General features: G+C 36.3%; 1 protein-coding gene across 1 annotated transcript in view; it reads right to left on the bottom strand.

The window, feature by feature from the left end:
* KCNH7 (potassium voltage-gated channel subfamily H member 7) overlaps positions 1 to 27,909 on the bottom strand; it is a 250,377-nt gene that overhangs the window by 46,015 nt on the left and 176,453 nt on the right. Inside the window, exons 6-7 of the mRNA XM_068407568.1 lie at positions 25,234 to 25,448; positions 3,027 to 3,452 (exon numbers count right to left, since the gene is read on the bottom strand). Of these exons, the coding sequence (XP_068263669.1) occupies positions 3,027 to 3,452; positions 25,234 to 25,448 (641 nt within the window). The remainder of the gene's footprint in view (positions 1 to 3,026; positions 3,453 to 25,233; positions 25,449 to 27,909) is intronic.

Genomic DNA, 27,909 nt, shown 5'->3' with positions numbered 1-27,909 from the left:
ATATCTAGTAATCTTAAGCAGCATTCCGTTTGTACATGCACATCATCTATGTGTGTGCTTTAAGGAGCTATTCCACTGCAACTATTGTTTGTTTAAAATCCAATCCAGACTCCTCAGCTGAGCAGAATGATTAAAAATAAACTACCAAAAGAATAGAAAGTAAAAAGTCTATCTACTTGTTATTTTTATCTTCCCAGGTATCAGGGATGTCACTTAACATTTAAAATACACAAAAAGGAGAGAATGGTTTACTAACAGCCATAAGAGTTTTGTGCTGAGTCTGCTTAAACAGAAAAAAAAAATTAAAATCATATTAGTTCCCTATTTTAGAAATTGGAAAGTTACCTGTCTTACTCTGTTGCTTTCCTATGGTTGACAAAGTATGACTCAAATGAAAGCATTCAAATAATGCTGCATGTGGTATTTGGATTATTATCTGCTGCCCTTTCTAGACTCGGTTTGATATCAAGGTGTTTTAAAGCTGGGCGAGCACACATGGAGCTCTCTTTGGAGCTTATGTTGTTTAATAAAAAGACTGTTCAATACAATTGTTCGTAGGGGATCTTCTTTGAAGAATCTCTAGATAACAAAAAAAAGAGCTATTTCATAAAAAAGATAACCCTTATGACTGAAAAAAATCTATTAAATGAAAAATGTTCCATTCTAACAGTTTTACATTTGCCGCTTCTTGCTAAATTATCAAAAAGGGGTCGTTGGGGAAATATTACAGTTAGCAATGTAGGAAGCAAAACTGCAGTAAGTAGCGGCTTAGAAAAAGTGATTGACATATTCAATACCATGAACGAGAGAGAGAAGTCATGATGGCATGATGAACTGGTCATAATCTGTATCATTTCATTGGTGCTTAGGTAAACAAACTCGTTTTTCCAGATGTGAAAGTGTTCAATTACTAAGTTTCGAGAGACTAAAAGAATAATTTACTTACATCTGCAATACTGAAAACGTCATTACATGGTCCAATAATTTCTGTTCCAGGTTCCATGTTTTTGTATTTGTGTACTCACCTGCCAGAATGCACTTGTTTACTAGTAATCCGTAACATTATTTTATGTTAAACTTATCCCTTTAGCATAACTTTAGCACCTGGCACTTGACTTTTAATGTTCAGGGTCAAATCCAAAGAGCACTCCTTCAATGAACTTTGGAATTGGTCCCTGTGGTAATTCTTAATGTTCCACACTTCCAGTCATGGAACATAATTTTTGGCAGTGATGAGTGCTCAGTGATCAGAAAGAGATGCAGACCACATCTGAAGGGAAATGATATGGTCCAAGTTGGAAGTAATGCCATTTACAAAATGTTTCTCTTTCATGTGTCTGTGTTATCAAAACTGCAGAAAAAAATCTGCAGAAAGACTGAGACCTACCACAGATAATGAATTCAAAAGGTGAGCAAAGTTTCTCTTGAATCTCTGAGCTTTTTAGTAACCTTCTGAATAGAAAAGGTCTCTTTTGGTAAAAGAACTATTAACATGTTCCTTCTGTCCTTTACATTACTCTCTCTCTTCTTATTGTATTCCTTTAACAAAATTTATTTCTACTGCATGCTATTACCTAAATGTTTCTCCAAATTCCTCATTTACCTTGAGTGTGTACGCTTATGTTCAAATTAGTAGGAATATCACTATTGATTAGGAACATTACTATTGATTTATATGACTGCTGAATTAGACCACATTATTATAATGATTTTTCAGAAGTACAGGAGACAGGAAAACATTTTTATTATATAAAATTTAAGAAAATGAGTTTAAGAAAAGCATGACTAATATGCATCCTACTTCTGAAATTTTTAAAACTGAATATGCTCACAAGATTCTCAAGATGCATGTAGGTATGTGCCAGTTGTTTTATACTGACCCTTAAAGGCATACTTAATTAAGTTTACATGTAATTTGTGAGGATAGCTAGGTATGCTCAGAATTCAGATCAGGCTTTTGTAGTGGACATAAAAATATTTGCTGTCACAGCAAATGACTTTAATAAAAAGGAATTAATTTTAAAATGAAAATGTTTTTCATTTTAAAAATGAAACAGTCAGATCAGTAAATTTTCATGCTAAAGATTGCTGATTAATTTGTAGTTTTCACCTTTCTCTTCTCAATTAACGAGATGCACATATGGTCGACAAAACTGTCTGTTTCCCTTATGTCAATATGTGCAAAATGGTAATTTTAAGAAATGGATTTGTGTCCTTTGAAAAATGAATGGATCATATTTTGCTTGGTTTGCTGCTTTTTTTTTTTAAACGGCTGTATTCTATGCATCACAAAAAAAGCCAATTCTCTACTTGTCAGTTCACTTTTCATCAAAAAATGTTATAACTTTAGCCCTTCTTAAATTAAATAAAATTCTTTGGCAGGAGGCAGAACTGGGTCAGGCTTCCAGAACATAGCATATGTTTTATACACCTATGGGCAATTTTTGGATGCATATATTGAACATTTTTTTAACCTATTGTACAGACAAGTTGAGGACATTAGTCATGTCTGGCAAGGTTAACCCCATATAATCTCTTTTTCTTTCTTTTAGTAGTCCATATTCTTGATAAAATAGACAACAGCCAAATCTTTTTGTTAACTGGTATAGTTTACACTACAACTAAACTGTTTTATGCTGAGTAAACATCTGATCTAAAGATTTTGAAGAGAGAAAATTTATATTAACGCTTTAATGCCAACACACTTATATGCCTTATGAGAAGTTTTTACAAAACAAGTAGCAAATCAAAGGAGTCGTTCTTAAATAAAAGCATTTGAACAAATCCTTCATACATGATATATTTATTTTATTATTTGTAAAGATAGTATCAAATATGGTATAATTGAAAAATACTAGCTGAGTCATTTAACTTGTTCTCCTGTCAATGAAAGCTAATATTCTACATTATTCTACTAAGGAAGATTTAATTTTAGTTTAACTAAGCAAAATATATATTAGAATATACAGATTATTGAAGTAAAGTCAAAACTAAAGATTTAAGATTTCTTACTCATTTAAGCTTACCTCTTCAGAGCCAGAGCCAAAAATCAGCAGGTCAAAAGGTATTGCAGCAACCATGTCAATTAGGAACCAGCCTTTGAAGTAGTGAATTGCTATTTTTGCTGGATCACTTACCACTTCTTCATTCTGGTTTACATATGTTGTTCTGAAGTTTATTAAAATGTCAATGATAAACATAATATCCACAATTAAGTCTACAACATTCAGTGGGCTGCAAGAATATCCACACTCTCTCCTCTTCCGTTCCTCACTATCATTCAGAAGGAAGGCAGCAGAGTAAGGGGTGAATATGGCGGTGTATATTACCAGCAACAAAATGAGCCAGTCCCAGACGGCTTTGAAAGGACTATAGTGCAATATAGTAAACTTGTTGATGCGAGGTGTCTGGAGTTTATATTCTGGTAGAACATCAGCCCCTAAGGATAGAACCTAGAATAAGAAATATACCATGTCAATCATCAGGCAGTGTATCTATTCCTACTTTCAGTAAACTCAGCAAATAGATGATAAACTTAAAAAGTACTTTATTGTAGTTTTGAGGATTAAGCTTAAATTACTTGATCTTTTGGCAAACTAAACTTCTGTGGAATTCATGATATCTGATAGATCCAATAAATTCATTGACAATTTTACACAGTAGGTTCTTTTTCCCTGTAGCAACCATTAAGTGGCATATCTGGTCTATAAAATCTGCATAATTAAACATGTCATCAAATTCATTTATGCACCACATGATAACCTTGCCAGCCTGTTCCTGGCCAGTGAATGACTTTTCTTGCAGTGACGTAGTGTTTTTCTCCCAAAGCATATTATCATTGGCTTAAATTCACTACAAAAGAGTCTGTGCTCGTTAGAAAATGTTTAGGCAACCAGAAATAAAAAAGTTAGAGAAAGATCTGTGAGTGTCCTTGACAGCTATCTCCACTTGGAGTTTTGGGGCGTGGAAAACTTTCATGCACGGACAAATTTCACTGAGGCTATAGTTCTAGTACAGCTAAAGGTGTGACAAAGAATAGTACCACAGAAGTACTGTGTTTTGCTTCACTTCTATTTTTGCCAATGCCTAAAGCTTGTTATCATTCCTTTACAAGTGTGGATTTTTTATCTGTTGGTGTTATCTAAATTGGATTTCAATTTTATTTGGAAAGGATTATGTTTGTATGCACTGCTTGATTTGCTGGCTCTAGAAGCTGAAATGTTTGCTTTGTTGCAAAGAACAAGCGTAGTGTGGGCACCAGATAAAACAAATTTCCTTCAGCTGCTCCTCCAGTCTGATTGAACTCTGACATGAAGGAATAAAACCTTTAAGGATAAGAAGGTAAATTACGTTTTTGTCTCTATTCAATGCTTGGTGTAGTTATAGAGATTGTCAGCAATGATATTAATTATTGCCTTCTGTGCTGCAAGTGCTCTCCAAATCCTATGGGACTCAGATCACCATTTTACACAGACCAATGAACAAACATCAGATGTTGACAACCTTCAGTTTCTACCCATTTGGGCAAGTGACATATTCAAGAAATCTTATATCCATTTTTAACCAGTTACTTCTACTTATTCCTTATTCCTTTGCTAATTAAAAACAATGCTGTTTAGAAAATCAGACTTTAAAAAGTAATTAAAATGAATAATTATACTGAAATGAAATGATGACTGGAAGGAGAAATACCTTGTCAGTAACACTGTCTGCTTTTATTTGCTTTTTGTTTAGCAGTAAGTAGTTTGGGATTTGAGATTTCAACTTGTTCAATATTGAGGAATTTCATGCTCCTCAAACATAATTTTATAAGATTATAAGGGTCAGCACACTTCTTTCTGTTTAACTTTCCAACAGCAATTGTTGTGCAAACCTTAGATCCTAGCCTTAGTAATCTAAGTGGCACTTTTATTCAGTGAAGTTCTACTCTGAAAATGTTGTGAGAACACTAGGGTTAATAACCATTTTCCTTTGAACTATGAAGAAAGAAATGATTAAGCCATCAAAAAGGTTATATGGTACCTCCAAGCATCCATTAAGCACCATGCTGAGGTGATGGTAGAGGCTGTTCATCTATTTTTTATATTGTAACTAGGACTTGCACTTAACTAATGGTGCTAGCTATTTTTTATGCATTAAACACACTAGGTGACAGCAAGCTGAAGCATAGGCATTGCTTAGTCTTTTAAGCAGTCTTAATACTTTCAGACCCCCACCTGGTGAGTTGACAAGACTGTTTTCCTAGTATTTGAGAGCAGTGTAAGTATATGTGGCAAGGGAGCTGCTATTTATAAAATTTATATCAGTGTTCTCCTGCTGGATTTTCAGACAATGAAGGAAATGGATTAGACAACAAGAACAATAAAGCTTACTTTGCATGTTTCTTGCAGTTGCTTGAAAATTCCAGCCAGTGTGCTTCACTCCAGAGCAACACATAATGTAAATTGGACTTATTCCCCTGAAATCTGGCTCCTATTCTCATTTTAGTTACATTTATTCCTAGGTTGGTTTAAACTGAGTTAGGCGAAACTGAAGAGTACAAAAAAACAAAACCCCAATAGGGCAAAACGAGGAAAGAGCAGTATAAAAGTGATGATAGCAGAAATGGATCCAACTTTTTCGTGCTAGTTTTTTAGACACACAAAGCAGGAGAGGCTGACTGATGGTTGTGAGTTTCATATTCATAATGTGATATAGAACTTTACATTTCTCTATTACTTCTTTTCAATGAGAAGTGAAAACAAACACTCATTATGTAACTATTTTTGCTGCATGAAGAGAAAGAAGATGGGAGTTTGTTTCTCAAATAAAAAAGTCATAGTTGCACATACATAAAAAAAAGAAAACACATTACTGGGTTTCATGTTGGCTGTTTTGATAGAGACTGATTGAATATGAGGTGAATTTATCCTTTCGCTGTGACATCCTTGCAAGGCTTGGGTACTGATGTTGGCCAATCTTGGCCATCTTGGCTAGATGGAATACTTCAGTGTACTTAGCAATCCACCCAAAAGACTTTTACTATTTCTACTTGCTTAAAATAGATGTTGACAAATTCACTGTTAGTGAAAATACATTTTATTAACCTATCTCTTCTGGACAGTGAAACTCTTCATATAGTTTGGACTGTAAACCAGGTAGCTTAGGGAATGAAATGTTTTTAAGAGTAAGGAGCAGCACTGGGACAAGGCTAAAGTATTGCAGTGTTAAAAAGGCTCTGAACCTTGGGACAAGACATAATGAGAAAGCCAAGCTTCCTCATATCTTACTAACGAGAAGACTATAATGCTAAGTAGACAAAGTCTCACTAGCGGCAATGGATTTTCTCTTAAAAAAAATTTAGGGGTATTCAACCTTGATGAAATACCATCTTACACTGGTTTTGCCTGTGAAAGCAGGAATATATTTATAACTGGTGTGTTTTACAAGCAATATTAAGTGATAAGATTTATTCTATTTATAATGAGAAAATTTCAAAGTTAAATAAACTGTATTGTATTTTGCCTTTGAGTAAAGAACCCTGATCTAAAATTCAACTTTTCCTGTGTGTTCCCCTTTATCCCATTCACTGTTAAACCAGTGCTGCTGCAAGTTAGAAGACTCCTCATTCAAACATGTCTTTTGACTGAGAATCTTGCTTCAGGTGTTTCACACAGATAGGGCTAGTGAACATCTTTTGCTCTTTTTAGGTTCATGTGTTCACTTTCTAAGATCACAAGTTCAAGGTGGCACTTATTATAGAAGGGCTGCAATCAGATACCCAGAAAAATATGGAGTGAGATCAAAGTAACTGTCATAAATTCACACAGTTTTAGACAGATTTATCTTTCTGAAGTGTTTGGTAACTTTTTTATCTCAAAGATAACAGTAGTTCACTGAAATGGAAAGAAAAGATACTTAAGAAGAATGAAAATTTATTAATGGCTGCTGTTCTATTAAGCAGAAAGAGAAAGGAAGTGTATGTACCAGAGGTACTAACAGGTGACAATTAATTAAAAAAAAGATTCCATAAGCCTGTATCACTTTAAACTGGGTTATACTGTTTGTGGTGTTATCTTTTTTTTGACAGTTCTAACATCTTTCCCCTCAAGAAAACCTGCCTGGTACTGGGTAACATTTCTGCCCTGTGTTGTGTTGTGTTCAGAAGACCTTGTTTTGCATAGTGTTTCCTGGTGAAGTGTCAAGGACCCAAATTGGGCTGATGTGCTTTGCAGCACATTGGCCATATGCTTCACTGGATAACTGGTTTGTGTAGTGGACTCTTGTAATAGGCTCTGCAGCACCACATGCAGCAACAGTGTTTGACACTTCTTGGAGAAACACAAAGATTCTTCACTGTACAATTTCTTTTATAAAATAGAATATGAAGGCAAAATGCTAGGCAAGATGTTGGATAATCTGGGAATTATACTCTGGTCTCTGCCATTGAATTTCTCAGTGATCTTAGGAAAGTTGACATTTAACCTCTGTAACTTCTGCCAAGTAGAGAGACTAATATTTACCTACTAAACTGAAAGCATCTTGCAAAGGATGATGAGTGGAAAACGTTCATAGAACCTCTTATGCAACAGCAATGAGTTATCATCATTCTTACTCCTCTAAATTTAGTTGATTCTTTTTATTTTTAAGATTAATTCATACAAATATTTGTCCTCTTCTTTTAATTTTGAATTTATAACTTAATGGAGACACTTCCCAGTTTATTTTTATTTTCTGCATGAAAACATTTTTTTTTATCTATTATTCAAACTGTAGTTTCAAGAGACTCTGAGAGACCTATATTGCTATATATCACATGTATATTCATAAGTTTTGTTCTGAGGCATTTTCAATCCAAATTTATTAAAGAATGCAAATGCATACAGTAAAAAACAAAGAACTAGAAACAAAGAAGCATAATAGTGTATTAATAAATCATAACAGAAATAATAAATGATAAGCCATCTGTTATGAATACCACCTGAATTGTTAAAGAAATACTTCTGTCAAGCCACTGCATGGATTTACAGTATGATTTCCTAGCTGTATTTTTTCCTAGCTGTATTTTTGTGCTGTGTATTTCCAAACAGACAGCAAATATGTGATTAATGTACATTCACACAAACAATATGTAGCATATTCACAATCTAGGTAAGACTTTTCATCATGGACAGAACTACTGCACATCTGGAAAATTTGAACAGAGCAATGCTTACAGGTGGCAAAATAGATATATGGGGTCGGGGGGAAACCCAACAGTTGTAAGGTAGATGGATACAGAGCGTATATATATGCAAAAGGTAGATGTGGACGTTTGATGGGTGCAAAGTTTAATAAATTAGCTTTTCAGAAAGATACTTTCCTATGTCTCATGACAAAGTGTGTCTCATATGAACCAAACTGTGTATTTAAATGATGTAGTTATATTCAGTACTAAACACTGTTTTGTCACTGCTGCTTGTGCCACAGATTAATTAAAATAAAGCTCGTACTGACAAGGTTAGCTCTTGCATAGCACTTTTCATGTTAAGAGAATTTCATAAACATTTAATAAAGCTCAAACTATAAACATAGTCCCAAATTACCTGGGGACTTTAAAAAAAACATTTATCTCACCGATAAAACATCTTGCATAAAACTATGGAAGATGCTACAGGTCCACTCATTGAAATATAACGTTAAAATGATTTATTTCAAGGGAAATACTATATGATGCGAAAAAATATTATTTTGCCAATATCTTGCCGGGCTCAGTCCAATGCTAGGCGCACAGCCCTGTCAGATGAATGGATGATCACTCCTGCATCTTTAAGTCAGGGAAGCTGTAGCAAATCTAGCAACGTGTCCTTGTATTATGAGAGATTCCTTGTATGCTGAGAGACTTAAATATCTTTATTATGAGTAGAGATTGAAGAAGTTTTAAAATTTCTCATTGTATAAAGTGTATTCAGCAGCCAAGATATGAAATTTACATTAAAATGTAAACAAGATGATAATGGAACCAGGATAATTCTATTATAGACATTATTGTAGCCAGTCAAAATAAGGGAAGAAATTTGGAAGAACATTTGACTTTTCAGATCTTCCAATCCAAATACATTTCAAAGCCAAAATCATCCATACTCATCTGAGTGTAACAGCGGAAGGCGACTACATTAATGAAATGTAAAGCATTTTCTGTTTTCTCAGAGAACATAGGCAAGAGGTGACATGAGAACATTCATACCCTTCTCATTTTTATAAGAGGTTATCATAGATTATTAGTCCAGGTTAATCTCTATGACCTCTAAGTAATTTCACAAAAAAATGAAAAGCTATTGGATTAAAATTTTTTCCAGCAGCATTTTTAACTCTCTAGAAATTTATTGTTGGTGACTAGGAAATCAAGGAAGGTAGCATCTCCTAAGTTCAAGTAATGCTAAGTTACTATTCTGTTTGCTCTCTGATAGAGATCATGGTGCAGAATGAACACTGCAATATTATCAAAACCCCCTTAGATCTTGAATACAATCTCTACCTTTTAACAGGTAGTTTTGAACCCATTTTCAGAGCTTTATTAACAAGGCTAATAACAATATTAAACAGGAGAAACTGGGAAAACAAAAGAAACGAGAAATGTGAAGCAGACACAGAAGCTAAAGCCGTATTCCTGTAATAATTAGCCCTTTTTATCATGACCACAGACCTTAAATCTAAATGACAGCACAGTTCAAAAAATGAAGCAGTATTACTTCAGCTTTAAAAGAGGATATGATTTTGCATTGGAGGTTATTAGGTTTGTGGAACTCTCTTCTCTTGATGTAACCTCTCCTCGCTCTCTTTTCTCCTGTGTATTAGTTCTACTGAAGCTACCAAGCTATAACTAGCAAGGACATCTCTTCCCTTTTCTTCTCTATTCATACCATTACCGTGAGACCTCTACAGACTGGACCTCCTAAAGACATCTCTGAATCTAAAAAGACCTAAAAATAAATATTACACAAGTATTACTGAGCAAATGGAAATTAAATCAACATTGGCTCCCTGATGGTAGCCATTACCTAATTCCCCAGAAGACTATAATGGTCTTTCATATTTCAGTCATCCCAATGATTGTCTTCGTTGATACTGACATGAACAACTAATAAGATTACACCAGTACTGAAAGAAAGCTGAAGTGCTTTTGGTTTAGTGCACCCTCCAAACATAGCATTAGATACTGCTTTCACACATCAGCATTAAAAGGCATTTTTAAATGTAAAAGATATTTTTACATGTTTTTCAAAGGATAGCTATTAAAGAATATCTTCTTAACCAAGAAATACTAACAGTGGGGAATGTTAATACTCCTTTGTCTGTATTAAATGCTTTAAAATTATGTAGTTTGACAATTTGTATATAATGCTTAACTTTCTTCATCAGAAAGTCTGAAGTATACCCATGAGGTCTTTTAACACAGTGTTTTAATGGCCTCCATATTTTTTAAGTTAAGCTTTTGTTAAAGGAAATCTGCTGCTGTGTGAAAATATGACTTGTCCTTGCCTGTCCTATATATTTCCCATTTGGGACTTCAGATACAAGAGGATATAAACCTTTCTTATTTAAACAATGGGCTCAACAAGATTTTTTTTTTTGATTATGCCCACATATTCTCTAAGTGCAATTTTAGGTAGGCACGGAAACAGCACTTTTGTTATTAATGGTTGAACCTGAAAAATTCAAAGCTTATCCAAGCATATTTGAATTATATTTGTTCCAGAAGTCAATCTGCCACTAAATAAAGCTTTTTTGAGTTAGCTGAAGACAGACTTCATGGCACTCAACCTAACTGAAATGCAGAAACACTGGAAAGGTTTTTGGATATTCAGTAAATTAATATTCTGGTGGAGCTGCAATTTGGTAGGCAGTGAGATAGTGCGAAAGAAGAAAAAAATGGGTAAGTTTTAAGTGGTATATGGAATCTATTTGATCTGGTATAAAGTAATTTTTATAATAAATGTAAAAAAAGTTTCAGTGAAGTTGAATGTTAATGCTGTTTGGTGGTGTTAAAATTTAAGAAAAATTCCAACTGAGACCTACACATAACCTCTTAATATATTGCCATAAAAATCGCTAATTTGATATTGTAAAATCCACAAGGAATAGAGACTGACATTGATTTAAAAAGGTCTTGTGCACCTATGAGTGTAACACTGCTGCTGTGACTGTTCAAGTTACGTTGGCTGAATTGTTTGTCTCTGCCTTAGGTAATTTAGTTACAATTCCATCTTTGAGGTTTTTGATATGGATTCACTGGTGCAGGTGAATATTTTGCTGCCTGCATGCCTGCTTTCTGGTGCTCTGATTCCTCTTTAATCTCCTGCACTGTAATGTATACAATTTGTGTAGCTGAAGCTGTAAGCCTTTTCAGATGGAAAGACTGTCATCTCAAGCCTACCTCAAAATACCTGTTTCAAATTGCTTGTTTCCTCCAAGAGGAGAGAAATGCTGTTTTCCAGCCTTTGCTGGGAAAGCTTGTGGGAAACAACACTGAGCAAGTAATATGCTGCCAACAGGGTTTTACATGGCTCTTTGCTGTCCCTGTTGGCTGAAGTTTTAAGTCTTCTGTAGCTTCAATGTTAATGGCACTGTGATAGCAACTTGCATTTGAGCTGGAAATGGAAGGTCTTTTAGAAGACAGTTTAAAAAAGTTATACAAATATATTAATTAGAGTGTATAATTTTAAAAGGGGGTAGATATATAAGGATCAACCTGAACAGCAGAAAAGGTTTTACTTGAAGTTTCTCCTTCTGTGTATCATGAATTTGTATTTTAGTATTTCCAGAATTAAAAATGATCTTTCTGTAAATCTTTCTTCTCTGCTCTCCACATTTTCTGTTTAGGGCTGTCATTAAAATACATTTCATTATACTCATGAATGTGGTGTTTAGATAAGCAATAATGTTTTACATCATGTAATCTAAAACATAGGATGAAACAGAGAACAAATTTAAGATCTGATCCTATGGCTGAAACCCACATCCACACACTATATGTTTCCATCAGTAACGTGACTTATCTGCATACAGTGACTGGGTTGATGCTTTGAAATTATAGCAGCTGTACTCAACAATTACTAGACTCTCACTAGTGCTTACACTGTATAAATGTAATGATATCCATGAACACTGAAATGTCCAGAAATGTAATAGTGCATCAGAGAACTCAACCAATAGTGCAATACAAAGCAAAGAGGCAGGTCTTATTATCAAGTAATTTGACCTTCCATGTGAAAAGATTTACAAAACTATTCTTGGTCTTAAAGATTTACAAAGATTCCTCAAGAAATGTTCTCCAATTAGTCTCCATTTGATAGAGTAGCATCCTTCCTCAGTGATAATGAAAACTTTCAAATCTGACTCGTATTTGAGGGCACAGTGACTTCCTGGGAGTGCTGAGCGCCTTACGGGACTAAGGCCATAAAGTGCCACATTTTCATAAGACTATCAAATAATTAGGTGAATCTATTCAGCTAAAGATATTTAAATAGACAGTAACATGAAATCTTCAAATTGTCAAGGAAAGTTATGTATGCCATAAGATTAAGGTGTAGAATGGCCTTCCTTTCATGTTTGTTCAGTAAAATTCTGCAGGTTTCATGGAAATAATATTTCTGTGGATGTTACTGTCAAACAAAATTACTCCACCAAACTTGAATACATGTAATAATTTAGAAAACTCACTATCTCTAACCTATCATTTATTTTCTCATGAAGACAGATATTAAAAGAGAGGAAGTATTTTTATAGTTCATTTTCCATCCATTATTTTGCATGAAAAAATTAAGAAATGGCTTATAGATCTTAAACCTCAGGAGGCTCTTCCTGCCAGTCAGTATGTAATTACTTTCATATTAGTGCGTAATGCATCATCAGAGCGACACTTAGAAGCATACAGATTTATTGAGTGTGCTTTACTGAACTTTAAATCTTAAATTAGTGATATGCAGATTATCAAGGAAGGAGATATTAACAACTGCTATTTTTAGCAAATGTTAATGCCAGAATATGTATTAAAAGTTGTGTAACCCTCTTCTTTAAAATTCACTATGAGGTGTTATTTCAGAAGACAGAAAATGCTATCCTTCAAAATGCTAAAGAGTTTGTGAGTTATTCGTTCTTCTAGAAACACTAAACTGTTAACAAGCATTTATATCTCTGACAACAAAGCATCAAGGGTCACATTTGTAATAAGGGCTTAAATTATTGCTGTGGGTTTTAGTCATCTAAAGATGTTTTCTATCATTTGTTCATGGCATGACAACAAAACAAAGTAGATTTTGTGCTTGTTGATGTTACCTTATCTTCCTCACAATATTTCTGAAAACTGTATCTTACATTATTATCCATTTAGACTGGTTTGCTAGCTGCCAAACAGCTGCAGCTGTTAAGCTGCAGCTAAAGATGAGCTCAAAAGCTGTAAGAATATCTGAAGTGCATGGAGTGAAAATGAAGCAGCTACAGCCATAGTTTGGTTCTATGATTACAGTACTTACTGACATAACTGTCTAGGAGTAACGGAGAAAGGCAGAAAAGATCCTTATGCATCCATTCATATTTAAGTTTAACCTTCAGTTTCATGGTAAATATTTTTCCATAATCAGCAAAATAAACAAACTTTAGTTTCTAGAAGATTTGCATTTTATAATTAGACCTCTTAGTGTTTAAAAAGGTGTGAACTGCAATTGAAACAGCTCTGGTCGCTAGAGAAAAGCTTCATTTAGAAATGTCCATCTCCCCTGTGTCTCTCCAGTGTTTATGCCTAATGAGCATATGCCAACTTGGTTCATTTAAAGGAGACATTTAGTAGCATTCTGCCCAGGTTCTTCTCTTCACACCACTTGTAGGAAAGTTTAGTGCATTACCCAACCTGCTACCAAATTTAGTCATTCACATTCCAACCAAAAAGCTATTTGGCAAGGGGAGATGGGACAGATTGCATACACATGTACACACAATGTGATGATACAAATCAAATTTCACTAGCAAAACCAACGTATAAAAGCACGATCCAGATTTCTAGAGCTAACCATTCAACTCATGCTGGTTAGGCAGAGAAAAAGGGTGAAGCTGTGACCATGGAGAACTGAGCAGACAAACTTGCCTTTCCTCAGTCAGTAGCAGGATCTTACAGTAGACATTTTTCTCTTTTTCCGATGTGAAAACAATGTTGGTTTTGGGGAATTGTGGCAAAACATGGTAGGACCTTCATGATGATTCTTCACTAGGTACTCTGGTACTCTAACAAAAATGTTGTGATAGCACAGCATCAGTGAGCCAAAAATAACTCCTTGAGAAGCTATGCATCGCCTGTGTTATGCTAAATGAAGCTCATGTTCAGGAGAGAACAGGACCTTTTATTTATGGATTTAGCTAGGGAGATATGGGAATCTTTTTAGTACTATGATCTGATCACATGTATGATTGCAGGCATCAAAAGCTCAATCCAGTTGAAAAAATGCCTAGGATAAATGCCTGAGAGTAAGCTTTGATGTTTTAATGTTCTTTGTTTTCTAGATATATTGACTGATTTATCACACTGTGTAAACTGCAGAATGGGTCATTCACTATTGCGGTTTCCTTAGCTTACTTGATATTGTAGGTGTAAAGAAGAGAGAAAATAGACAGCATAATATATCTGTCAATTACTATCCTATACAAAACTTACTTTTCAAGCTTTGTTTGAAAACTTGGAAGGAGGCTGCAGTCCACATGCTATCCTAACAAAAATTAATCAAAATAAATTGGCTGGCCTCCAACAAGTTCTACAGGATGCCCATGAGCCACAGGTGCTGATTTCTTGCTCACTTCCAAACCCAGCAACTAATGTCATTAGAGACTAAGCTGGAGCAAAAGGTGTATTCTCCTTTGTTTATAGTCTTCCATTGTTAACCCACCTACAAACCCAGTGAAACTAAACTTCTCTGAACAGAGACCGTATCATATAGCAGTCCTTTTTTTTTTTTTTTCAAAAGAGAGTACGTTTCTTGATAATTAATGGAATTAATTTAGAAAGTGGAACATTTTCAAAGAAGATAGATACTTAGATTAGAAAAAATGCAAAGCTCTTAAATGAAGAACTTTTCTTCCCATTTAATACATTTTTCTCATTTATTAGTAGTAGTATTCTGAACAGGCTGTCTGAAGCTGAACATAACATGCCAGCTTCCAAGATATTAAATGAAAAGTAGTTACTGCAATTTTCGTATTTAAAAAGATGCTGCCTTAATGTAAAACTGGCAATTCTTTGAATAAAAAACTTACGCTTGAAAATACACCCAAGGTACCTTAAGGACAATTCCACCATGTGCTACAATGACAGATTTATTCAACTGTCGAAGAAAAAGAGACTTATTAAGATAAATCTAATTCAAGGCCACCCTGACATCAGAAAGAAGAAACTCTTTGAGTTCTCTACATACTATGAATATCAACTAAATATTCATGTAATTCATGTACTTTATTTCAGATAGGTTTGAATTTTATAGTATATTTCTACACTCTAAATGGCCTGAACTAGCCACTTCTAGTAAATATTTTCTAGAGATTTTTGTTGTGCTATCCTCATTAATTTTATGCTCAGTATCACCTACACCACCCATAAAGCTCAATAAATGCTTTGCAACTACATGTTACCATACTGATTAGCACCCTGTTTCATAAACATAGTATTTGGGATTCAATGACCCTTTGATTTTTGATTCATATAGCTGGTGCCTGATTTTTCCCTTACTGTGATTTTATTGATATTTCAATATAATTTAAGGAGTGTTCCTTCTTTTTTTTTTCAAAAGTGTTATCTCTGAACTATTATGGGATACACACTTCTCCATTGATTCTGTTACCAGTTACAAGCTGAAAGCATTATCCAAGTTCTAGCACTTGACAGATAACAAAAGAGAAGGATGACCTTCTCATTTAGCTTGTTAATTTTCAGGGCATTCAAAATTCACCAACAACATCCTGTGCTGACTGGGCTTTGTGGTCTTTGCTTCTTCTGTTTCTAATCCTATGAAAAAAATCCCAAACCCTAACAAACCCTAACCACAAAATATTTTCCTCAGCTGCCAATACATCAAAACCAACTGATCCACATGCTTCTCTTCTAGCCCCCGCCCAAGCCGAAAGAATAATAGCCTTGCTGCTGTTTATGTGCTTAAGGCCACCTGGTTTCTTATCAGTAGTAGAAGATAACTGCTTTATAATTATCACCAGTTATATCATCACCTTACTAGCTGCAAATTTCAGGAACTTTCTGCTCTCACATTTAGTTTATTCATAAATTTCTCTCATTAGTGATGCGTGGGAAATTAACTATTTCTGTGAAAAAATCTTTCAAATTACCCAGCAGTTTTTCACTTTGTGTGTTAGCTAGTATTATGCTAAAAGGGAAACTCATTACTTGCAAGAAATGAATATTAAATTGTTAGCTGAACATACCTGCATTTTTGTCTGATGAAAATGACTCCTAATAGGGGTGAATATGTAATTTCAGGTAAATGCTAAATATTGCCTGCCCAGGTTATGGCATTTTGTAGCTAGATCCAACATTGGTAGTACATTGTGTACATGTGAGGTGTCTGGAACTAGAACAGAGTTCAGAATTCGGACTGTTTGAGGGTAAGGGCACTCAGGGAGGGAGGGAGTGAGTCCTGAGTCTGAGTCTCTGGTGCCCAGGGTTATTTCTGTGGATTTTTAAACAGATGGTCATTTATGTAAGATAACTAACAGGCAAAACACTCTGGGACTACAAGCCAGGACTGCCTCTATCTACGTGAGTACCCTAAACATTAGCTACACCAGCAATATTCCTTGTAAAACGTCATCTCTTTCTGTCCCATGAGATCCACAGCTTTCTGCTCTCTTCCCTCCCTCTTTCTGCACACCAGCTGCTATTGCTGTCTATCGCTGGGTGATTTTCTCCAGGAAAATATATGCTTATGCTGACCTAAACATAGAAACTGTTTCTGGAGTTAACATGGTAACTACCTGACTCTGATCTAACTTTGAAGTTATGCTGTTTTGAGTAGGAGGTTGGGCTAGATGGCCTCTAGAGGTCCCTTCCACACTACATTTTTGTATGGTTCTAAGGTTACGTAAAAGAGAGTCTGACTCCTTTCATGGCTGTTTTAAGGCAGCTCTAACTGCATGTGTGAAAGGTATTATTTCAGGCTGTGCATGCCAAGTGGATTGGAGGATTCTGCCAGTTCTCTGGATCTCAGTGGGGCTTGACAGTGGCTAAGTGGGGCTTGACTTCCTGCAGTTCATGGTGGGACAGGTCTGGTGGGTGTAAAAACTGTTGGTTTTAACTGAGTAACCTATCAAGTTTAGAAACTTCCAAGGTCAATCCACCATGAAGTGGGAGTTTGGGGGTTTAGAGCGCTAGTCTAGAGAAGGTTTCCCTAAGTGCTGCCTACACCTTTTGTAGGTGTTTTGATCAGTTTTACTTGCTTTGTAGGGTATTAGTTCTTATACCCTCAACATATTCATCAAACAAATGCAATCTGAAAGTCTGTGTCTGCCTATTTTCCCCCACATATTAGCATCAGAAGAAGAATGTTGCTTTGGATAAAGATGTACTATTAAAAAAAAATCATATGTTCCATTCCCTGGTAGCATCACAGAACAGATCACCGAGTATTTGGTTCAAGGCAGTAACAAAAACGAGATCACACAGAACACTGATTACTCGAAATTGTAATTCACAGAAGATACTGGATACTTTTTCTCAATTCAGCAAAACCAGTCAATCCCTTTCTCAGAAAAGTAAAACTTGGGGGAAGGACATGGACTAATTAAGGATGCATCCAGGTTACATGCTTCAAAGCAGCTGGGCTTTCTGACTGCTCCATTTCTACCATATGTTGTGAAATGTTCTCAAAACACTGCAGCAGTTCAGATGGCTTTACCCTATTCAGCTGTCACAAAGAGAAGAGGCTCTACTGGAAACAATCACGGTCAAGGAATATTTTATCTTTCACAATTGCTGTGAATCTGTAACAATATTGGCCATATTATTACTTGATGCGATAGCAAGTAATTCCAATGAAAATGCTATGTTTTCTTCCGAAATCGATCAAAACAGTGGGCTTTATTTTATGCTTCCATGCACTTTTTATAGCTACTTGCTCCAGTGCAAAAGAGCCTACTCTCCAGTTTTGGTGATGTCTTTGCAGAGGTATAAATGACTGCCCTGAGACTGGGGTATTTTTATTGATTTTGCCATCACCATGATGTTCTCTACTTTTCTTCTTTTCACACACAGGTGTGTCACACCTTCTAAATTATAATGAAATTACGCACATTTATACTATTTCTGTAATTACATCTATAGTAATTATGAAGCCTAATTATATGACAAGGAAAGATTAAATTTTATTGCATGAAGGTGCTAAGTATGATTGTAAACAAGGGAGGAATTCCTGTTTATGTTATGTCAATTAATCATTGAGAACAGGAATAGCAAATAATAGAAAAAATAAGATTCTCACTTCAGCAGAAACCAATAATTTAAACTTTCCATACGGTAACTAGGGAATGTTGGCCTGCTTACTCCCCAATTTCATTATTATATGTATGCCTTGCTGTGTAATTGGAAGACATATCAAAATTGTGTCCCCTTAATTCAGCATTTTCTGCTTTATGTCAGCTTGCGTTCCAAAATGAACAGCCTTGAAATGTCATTTGTGTGTGAGCTATGGCATGATGTTGTAAACAGTGCAGTGTGTCAGCTGAATCATACTGCTGAAAATATATAGCTCAACAATTTGGTTTATTTTTAGGTCTTTTATTGCCCCTCTCTATCCTAGATGCTTCTAGGCTTCTTTTAGCCTGAAAACCTGAAGGTCAGTTTGAAGTCATGATCATATAATAGTTCTTTTTATATCAACAGCTGAGACTGCCCTTGGGGGATATTGTTACTTATTTCTTGATCTTTTGGGGCTGACAGTATAGAGTCTGGCCACATTACAAAAACATGCAGTGAAACTACAAGGTCTGTCACTTCATACGTGATCCCCCCTTCACTGAGAGCTCCACTTTCAGAAGAGCTGTGGGTGTTCAGAATGTCTACAAATCAGATTACAATCTTCCAAACAACCGTGTAGCCTGTCAAGGTATATATTTATCATTCGATCAGCCATATAACCAGTTTGGGTGTATATATTTCCTACAGGTGGGTGGATGATGAAACTGTTTCGAAAAGTATTTACAAAAAGTTTAAAGATCATAGAGTTTTACCTTCCTGTAACTCAATAATTGAGACAAATCATAAACAACAGATACATATTGGGTCTTTCAACCACATGTTATATCTCAATAGATTGATTAATTTCAAGGGGATCAATAATCTCTGAACATTAGTGATCAGGGGCCACAGAGCAGTTTTTCTTAAACACCACAATGAAGAGATCAGTAATTTATGATTATTAACTGGGCAAGCCATTGTTTGTTACCAGTGTTAATCTATGGGTATTCAGGAGTTCTCTCTTTTCTTTAAAAATAAGCATAGGTACTGACTATTCTACTCTTCATGCTGCTCTGAGTCTGTTCAGAACAGAGTTCACAGCTTTGGAGCCATACATCATAGGTACTGTATGTATAAGAAGATTTAAAATAAATCAGTATTTAAACAAAAGATAAAATCACTTACTTTTGTGCCTCTACATGCTGTAATTTTAAGCCAGAAGTCCCCTTTATGAATTCATCAAAAATGTTAATGGATAGATGTTAAATTTTTGCCCCACTGCTCTATTTAATAAAAGTCTACTTTTTATGCCTCTGGGAAGACTTATCTCTTTCTAACTATCAGTGTCAGGACCCCAACTGAACCTGTCAGTGAAAAAGAGTGCAGAAATTGTACTGTCCCCCTGAATAGACTGTCAAAAAAAATGAATAATGAAAAAAATTACGTCGAGACTCTTCTAGAAGAAAGTCTAGCCTAGCACCTCTAGAAACTGTAATGTGAAACGTTAAAAAAAAAAACTTTTAGTAAAGTGGAATGGAAATGTAAGTTTAACTTGAGTGACAAATATCTACATTGGGATATGACAATGCCAATTTTTCAGTAAGGGCTATCTGGCAGCTACTACTGGGCTATTTCTCTCAGCAAAAGTCAATGTTAAGCAGAAAGAAGCATCCAGAAGATGTTATGCTAGTCTGCATTACACAAGAAGTTTTGGTCAGTGAAGGCCCAGGTGAAAGGCTGAAAGAACCAGGTATCTGCTTATTCAGGATCATCACTTGTGCAGCTATATCTTATGCCAATTTATAACCTAGCTGTTTTTGAAGATATTCGTTTATTTGTATTACTTCAAAGGTAAGACACTGATTATTTTATTTATTTGTTTATTTATTTATTAAATTCTGTAGTGAAATCTCTTTATCTCCACCTGCATTTCAAAGTTCATATTTTTCACTCAAAGGATCAACTACTGTCCCACATCATCTTCTGTTCCTTCTGGAATTATTTTCTAAACTTTATTCTCCTGTCTGCTCCTAATTTATTCCCCTAAAATCTTACTGATAAAGCATCTCACTTCTCTTTAAATGCTTTCTGAAAGTGTATCACTTCCTGTAAACACAATGGCCGTGGCTCTTTTATTCATTTTATTCACTATTCTTCCTCTACCTTGTGAAGGTAGCGATGTGTCATCCCCTCCTTTTTCACTGTCTTCACTACTTGAATTACTTCTCCAGTTTGTGGATATGATAGAAGTCATACAGCTGTTATCTCTGTAAAGAAGAACTTGTATTTGTATCCTGTGATGCTGATACTTAGTTTGATATTATTTATGCATGAGAGAGAATCCAGAGTGCAGTGATCCAACTGTGAGGCTCACTGATAGTGTGGTGCATACCAGAGTCTATGTCTTTGTATTTTGAGCTGCACAGTGAGAGGAAGCAGAGTAGTGGAAATGTCAGGTTATAGCAGCAGGACCGAATTTCTCAGCAAAGCTGAGGAAAGGAAAGGAAGAGAAACACACAGTGAGGAGTACAAAGAGAGAGATAGATGGATGTTTGAATAGTGCAATATGTGACTGGAAGTGGTCTTTGTGTCATCAAGTCCTGCAATCCCAGGAAAGTTGTCTATCCCTTTATTGCATTTCTCAGGCTCTGTCTAAAGACATTTGGAATTCCTGCCCTAACTTCTTTTATTAGAAGACTATTTCAAAATGTCACTACTTTGATTAAGGGTGACCTTTTAACTTACAGTGGCCATTTTATACTTGTTTGCTCTTTTACTGATCTTGTCCCATAGATTAAATAGGTTATATTGCCGTCTGTACATTTTTGATGCTGTTTCACAGATTTACGTATCAGAGGACTGTGCCAGCATGAGTATATCCTAATTATCTCATCTGATGTTTCTGCCATATTCTGTTCTCGACACTGTGCTCAAACCTTCCAAAACCACTTTTCCACTATTCTGCAGATAGATACAAAATGGATCTATGGGCCTATGACAAGTTTTACAAAGAAATTTAAATTTTAAAGACACAGGCAGACATGCAGTGGAACCTTCGAAGTGCAGGTTCTTATAAAACATATTGAAATGGCTGGGGATTAGAAACATAGACAGGAATAAAACTAGCCACTTTTATCTTCTAAATGTCTTTTTCTAAACTAATTCATGAATAACTAGCTAACTAGATCTCTGACTATCGAATTCAGTAGACCTACATTTATTTAGACCTCCTAGGAGTTTCTCTGTGTACCTAATCCTACAGTTTAGGCTGCAGCAGCACCTAAAAACATTGACAACTGAATATAATAAGAAAGAAAAGAATATCTGCGGGGAATTCTTTCCAGTTATGAAGAATGGTATATTATCAAAGTTTGCTGCACAAACTGTACTCTGCACATTGGTTGAGATAGTTCTAGAAAAGGACATAAACCAATGTCAAATGAAATTGGAAGTCTTTTGTGAAGTGTAAAGATTTTACAGAGCATTTCGAATTTAATTTTGAATTTAGTTAGTATCAATGTTCCTGGAAGGTTTAGCTGATCCAAGCCATTTCTATTGTACCTTTTCTTAATATCTAAGTTTTTTGAAGAATAAATATAGAGTTATTTTAATTTATTTTTTTTTCCCCATAATAGTGGCATTAGTACACAGAAAATTGGCACTCTAGCACTAATTAGCCAGTCAGAATTTTGAAAAAAACAATCAAGCTTGACTTATGCTTACATAACTTATAAAAACTAGTCTTTTTAAGGTACCTTGACTTTTTGCCATATTATCTGTGAAAAGATTTCTATGTATAACTTCTATGAATAATGTAAAACATATCAAAATGGATCTGGAAGAGATTAAATCCTTCACAACTGACCAGAGAAGAAAGTACAATGGTTGCAGATTCAAGTTAGCTATCAAAGACAAAATATATGAAAGATAAAAATCCAATTACTTTTTAGGCACTAACGGATCTCAAGATAGAAATGATAGAACTTCTATCTCTATTTCTCTAGGAGGGTATACAACAACATTCCTTTTTATATTCATCAAAGGGAGTAGGAGTGTGGAAAATATCTCGCATAGTACCAATGTAGAGAAGCTGCAGTCTGGTCTATGGAAGGCAGGTCAGCAGTAAGTCAAAAGCTCCTCTTGGCAAGATCTTCCTTATGGAATCTCTATCTGCATTCCAATACAAAGCACTTCTAACCTCTTACAGTCTGTCAGTGGATGGGCATGTAAGGGCTGATCCTCTGCTTACTAAGACTATAAAAGTTATGTGGGATACTTGTCATAACTCATGTCTTAATCTTTTTTCAGTGTGTTGCACATTGGTAGCCTGTCCTTGCAAATCTCCATATGATGTTACAACACAAATGTAATATTGATACTGAATGTAGCTAAAAACTTCTGTTGCCTTCAGAGGGCACTGTATCTGTCTTAGAGTGAAGAAATATGCTATCTTGAATTGCTTTCAGTTTTGTTTCAACTGTATGCCTCATTCCCAAGTATGACAAAACATATCATACATCCAGTCCAAAGGTATCTGCTTTTCATTTTGACAGGCTTTTTGATGTACACATATGGAAAAGATACCCACCGGAAAGAGCATTATGAAAAGCCAAAGACTGGAACAAAAATTACAAGACTATGATACCTATGCCAGTGGCACAGTCAGCCACCATTTGTTATCACGTTGTGCCTTGCACTAATCAGCAATTCATAAAGCTGAGAAAAAGAAAAAAGAATGGTAGTGTAGTGACAGGGGATAAGGAAAAGGCAGAGGTGCTCAATGCCTTCTTAGCCTTGGTCTTTAATGTCAAGACCGGTTGTCCTCAGGAGACTCGGCCCCCAAAGCCTGAAGTTAGGGACAGGGGGCTGTGTGAACACCCTGTAATCCACGAGGAGATGGTTAGTGACCTGCTGTGCCAATTGGACACCCACAAGGCTATGGGCCCGGATGGGATTCACCCCAGAGTAATGAAGGAACTGGCAAATGAACTTGCCAAACCACTCTCGATTATCTACCGTCAGTCCTGGTTAACTGGAGAAGTTCCAGCTGACTGGAAATTAGCAAATGTAACGCTCATCTACAAGAAGGGTCGGAAGGATGATCCAGGGAACTATAGGCCTATCAGCCTGACCTCGGTGCCAGGCAAGGTGATGGAACAGATCATCCTGAGTGCCATTACACGGCACGTGCAGGACAATCGGGGCATCGGGGCCAGCCAACATGGATTCATGAAAGGCAGGTCCTGCTTGGCCAAACTGATCTCCTTCTATGACCAAGTGACCCGCTTAGTAGATGAGGGCAGGGCTGTGGATGTAGTCTATCTAGACTTCAGTAAGGCATTCGACACTGTCTCCCACAGCATCCTCCTAGACAAACTGGCTGCCCGGGGCTTGGATGGGTGGACTCTTTGATGGGTTAAAAACTGGCTGGATGGCCGAGCCCAGAGAGTGGTGGTGAATGGGGCAAAGTCCAACTGGCGGCCGGTCACTAGCGGTGTTCCCCAGGGCTCAGTTCTGGGGCCGGTGCTGTTCAATATCTTTATAGATGATCTAGATGTAGGGATTGAGTGCACCCTCAGTAAATTTGCAGATGACACTAAGCTGGGTGGGAGTGTCGATCTGCTGGGGGGTAGAAAGGCCCTACAGAGGGATCTGGACAGGTTAGATAGATGGGCCAAGACCAACGGCATGAGGTTCAACAAGAACAAGTGCCGGGTCTTACACTTCGGCCACAACAACCCCACGCAGTGCAACAGGCTGGGGAAAGAGTGGTTAGAAAGTGGCCTGGCGGAAAGAGACCTTGGGGTGCTGATCGACAGCTGGCTAAACATGAGCCAGCAGTGTGCCCAGGTGGCCAAGAAGGCCAATGGCATCCTGGCCTCTATTAAGAATAGTGTAGCCAGCCGGTCTAGGGAAGTGATCGTCCCTCTGTACTCGGCACTGGTGAGGCCGCATCTTGAGTACTGTGTCCAGTTCTGGGCCCCTCACTTCAATAAAGATGTTGAGGTGTTGGAGCGAGTCCAGAGGAGGGTGACCAAGCTGGTGAAGGGTCTGGAGGGTCTGACCTACGAGGAACAGCTGAGGGAGCTGGGGTTGTTTAGCCTGGAGAAGAGGAGGCTCCGAGGTGACCTTATTGCAGTCTACAACTACCTGAAGGGAGGTTGTAGTGAAGTGGGAGTTGGCCTCTTCTCCTGGGCAACTAGCGATAGGACAAGAGGACACAGCCTCAAGCTTCGCCAGGGGAGGTTCAGGTTGGACATTAGGAAGAATTTCTTTTCAGAAAGGGTTATTAGACATTGGAATGGGCTGCCCAGGGAGGTGGTGGAGTCACCATCTCTGGATGTGTTTAAGAAAAGACTGGACATGGCACTTAGTGCCATGGTCTAGCTGACATGGTGGTGTCAGGGCAATGGTTGGACTCGATAATCCCAGAGGTCTCTTCCAACCTGATTGATTCTGTGATTCTGTGATTTATGACTGACAGGCATCACTGAAATTGGTGGACTTATTTGGGGCACTTGGTGTATACTACAGCTTTTTTCCATTGAAATATAGAGAGCTGAAAAGTTCTGTTTGTTAGCAGTATCATCTAATGTTGTAAACTACCTCATGTACAGCTGAATTGGAGGTAAAGTAAGTAACAGCTCAAACCCTTCAAATTGTCTTGGAGATATCCAAACCATTCATGAAAAGAGTAACAAGCTATCGAATACACTGATAATTGGCTCCACAAAACTGAAAAGGAACTAAAATAGTGGGTAATACCTTACCTGGGTAACCTTCTCTGTTACATTGTGCGTTCGGTCTTTCACCTTAGATGCAATAATTGCTTTCTCTGAAGAAGGAGGAGATGAAGATTTTTTTTCACTTTTGATATCTGAAAAGTTCAGTGTGAGTTGAGGAATTTTGTTGATTGTACTGTATTTGTTGAGATTTGAATCCGATGTGGATCCCAACAGACTTGACTTGATATGATTAAAAGGCCCTGAAAAATCAGAACACATATTTAGAATTTGACAAATGCAGAGAAATAAGTTATCATTAATGTTTAAGTGGGATATGTTAGAAGTGCAGTTAAAAACTATTTTTCACTATACTGCATGTTAATAGTAAAAATTATCTACATTTTAAAAATAACCCTATTACCAATGAGAATCAAATTTAGTATTGGATGTAAATATGAAATTTCCTTTACCTATAGTCCCCAATATTTTCTATGAAGTCAATGGATTGCAAAGTACATAATGCATCCATCCTTACTTGGTTTCATGTTACTGGGTATGCTGGTATGCTCCATTATAATTCTGGCTGAATATAAAGACTATATTCTCTTTTGTTTATAAAAGCAGAAATAGGACACATGATTATATAAGAGTGTCTAGACTGAGCAAGGGTTCTGTTACCACATCCGTACTGTTACTCATGCTTACATGATAGTTCAAAAATGCCTTTTGGTAAACTGGAAAATTGAGTAGACCCCTGCTCTACCCCTGTTGACTCATCAAGTAATTCTGTACTTGATCAATGGAAATATTAACTTAACATTGTCCTAAAAGCCTTTAATTCTAAAGTATCACAAACTCACAAAATGTATTTCTTCAATTGTCTTTACCAACAAAATATTGAAAACAATAGGGAATATCCATATGTAGAATATTAGTGGAGTATTTGATATACACTTAAACACCTTATACTACTTTAGTACATCATGATAGATAAAAAATACGGAGTTTGTATAGTTCATGAGGTACATATCTATTATAATTATTCTTTTCAATATGGGACAGAGTTCTTTGTACAACAAGAAAGCAATATCACTGATTAGTATACTTATTTTGTACTGTCATCATAAAGTTGGTCCAGATGCCAAAAATATTCATAGTAAGGAAAATTTGCTTGTGAGAATAATATTGGAAAAAAAAAACCTATAAAGATGTTTAGACAGCAAGAGCTAGATCCAGTTATGGATTTAAGAAAAATCCAGGTCTTGCAGTCGGTAACAATGTATCTGAAGTGTGGGATCGAAGGGTATTTCTCAGATCCAAAGGAGAACCTTACTGCATCCTGATTCTATTATGGGCAACAATGTGATGTTTTTCTTGTACTGTTTTTTTTCAGGTTTTTTTTTGTCTTCCTGGGAGGGAAATAAGAGTGGAAGCTATGATTCAGGAACAGCCAATGGGACAGGATTAGGCCTATGGGGTAAATTGCAGAGTCAACAGCCAAACAGCTGGATTGTATTTGCAATGTGTGAACGAGTGAAATCCAAAGCAACCAGCTGCCTGGAGAAAGCTGTGGGGAAATGTTTCAGGCAGTGCTGAATTTTTTTTTTTTTGTAAAATTCTTTAAGTGAGGGCTGGTCTTCCCTCACACCAGTATTAGAATTCTTGCTGAAGAACCAGACTTTTAATCTGTTTTCTTAGCTTAAAAGGATTTATACACATGCTTTCTACCTCTTAAATTCACACTAATTATACGTTAATATGTGCCGGAGATAGAAATCCTCTACTACTCCATTTCAAATTGTGCCACTGTGCAGAAAGGAATTCAAGATGACAAGGGAGGGCACAATGCTCTAGCGTGATGTTAGCACGATGCTAACACTTCGGGTGCTCCCCTGGGAGAGATTAATCTGGTGGTTCTGCTCTCAAGACTTTCTGTATTTTGTCCAATGATCATTTGATGTAAGATAAACATAAATTTGTGGGTGAGTGCTCTAACCACTAAACTACAAAATCAGTCCTTCATTTTCTCCTTAGACCAATGAACCTAGTATATTCTTTGTGAAAGAACTTCACCGGAAAAAGGAAGAAAGCACTGCCTTTCTCCCACAAGGAATTCTAAAAAGCCTGGTACTGAGGAAACTGCCAAGGAACTGGAATATTGCGCCTGAACGCCTTTTGACCCAGGTAGGACCTGAATCTATCTTTCATATCATCTACGTGAGCCTGTTAAAAAGTGGTCTTCAAAATAAATCAAGGCTTACAATCTCCTCACAAACCAGGGAGGTGGCTAATCTGGCTGGCGTGTGCTATGTATGTACAGTCAGACTGCAGTTTTTCAGCTCTACTTCCCTACGTAGTTGTAGCAATTAATAGTTTTTGAATACTGAATAAGCTTAGACATGAGCGGGGTATCAAGTTGGGGCCATTTGTCAGATGAACAAGATTCTTGATACCTAATGAACTCAAAGGTAAGAGAAAACTAAGGGAGCTTAGGTAAATCCATGATTAGGTAGTAGATAAGATTTTTATTTTATAGTAACTTTATAGATGCTTAAATTGCATTGAAGTTTTGCTTTCTAGAATTTAAATCTCTCATTGCTTCTATTCCAAAGGGAACTACTCTCTCCTCTGCTACCTAAGATTCAGGCCCTAGCATGTGATATTAGACTTAAATTAATTGCACATGAGAATAAAGCCTTGCTTTTTTAATCCACTTTCTTT

This window comes from Nyctibius grandis, chromosome 9 (assembly GCF_013368605.1).
Source record: "Nyctibius grandis isolate bNycGra1 chromosome 9, bNycGra1.pri, whole genome shotgun sequence".
NCBI classification, from domain to species: Eukaryota; Metazoa; Chordata; class Aves; order Nyctibiiformes; family Nyctibiidae; genus Nyctibius; species Nyctibius grandis.
This window is presented reverse-complemented; position numbering and strand designations above follow the sequence as displayed.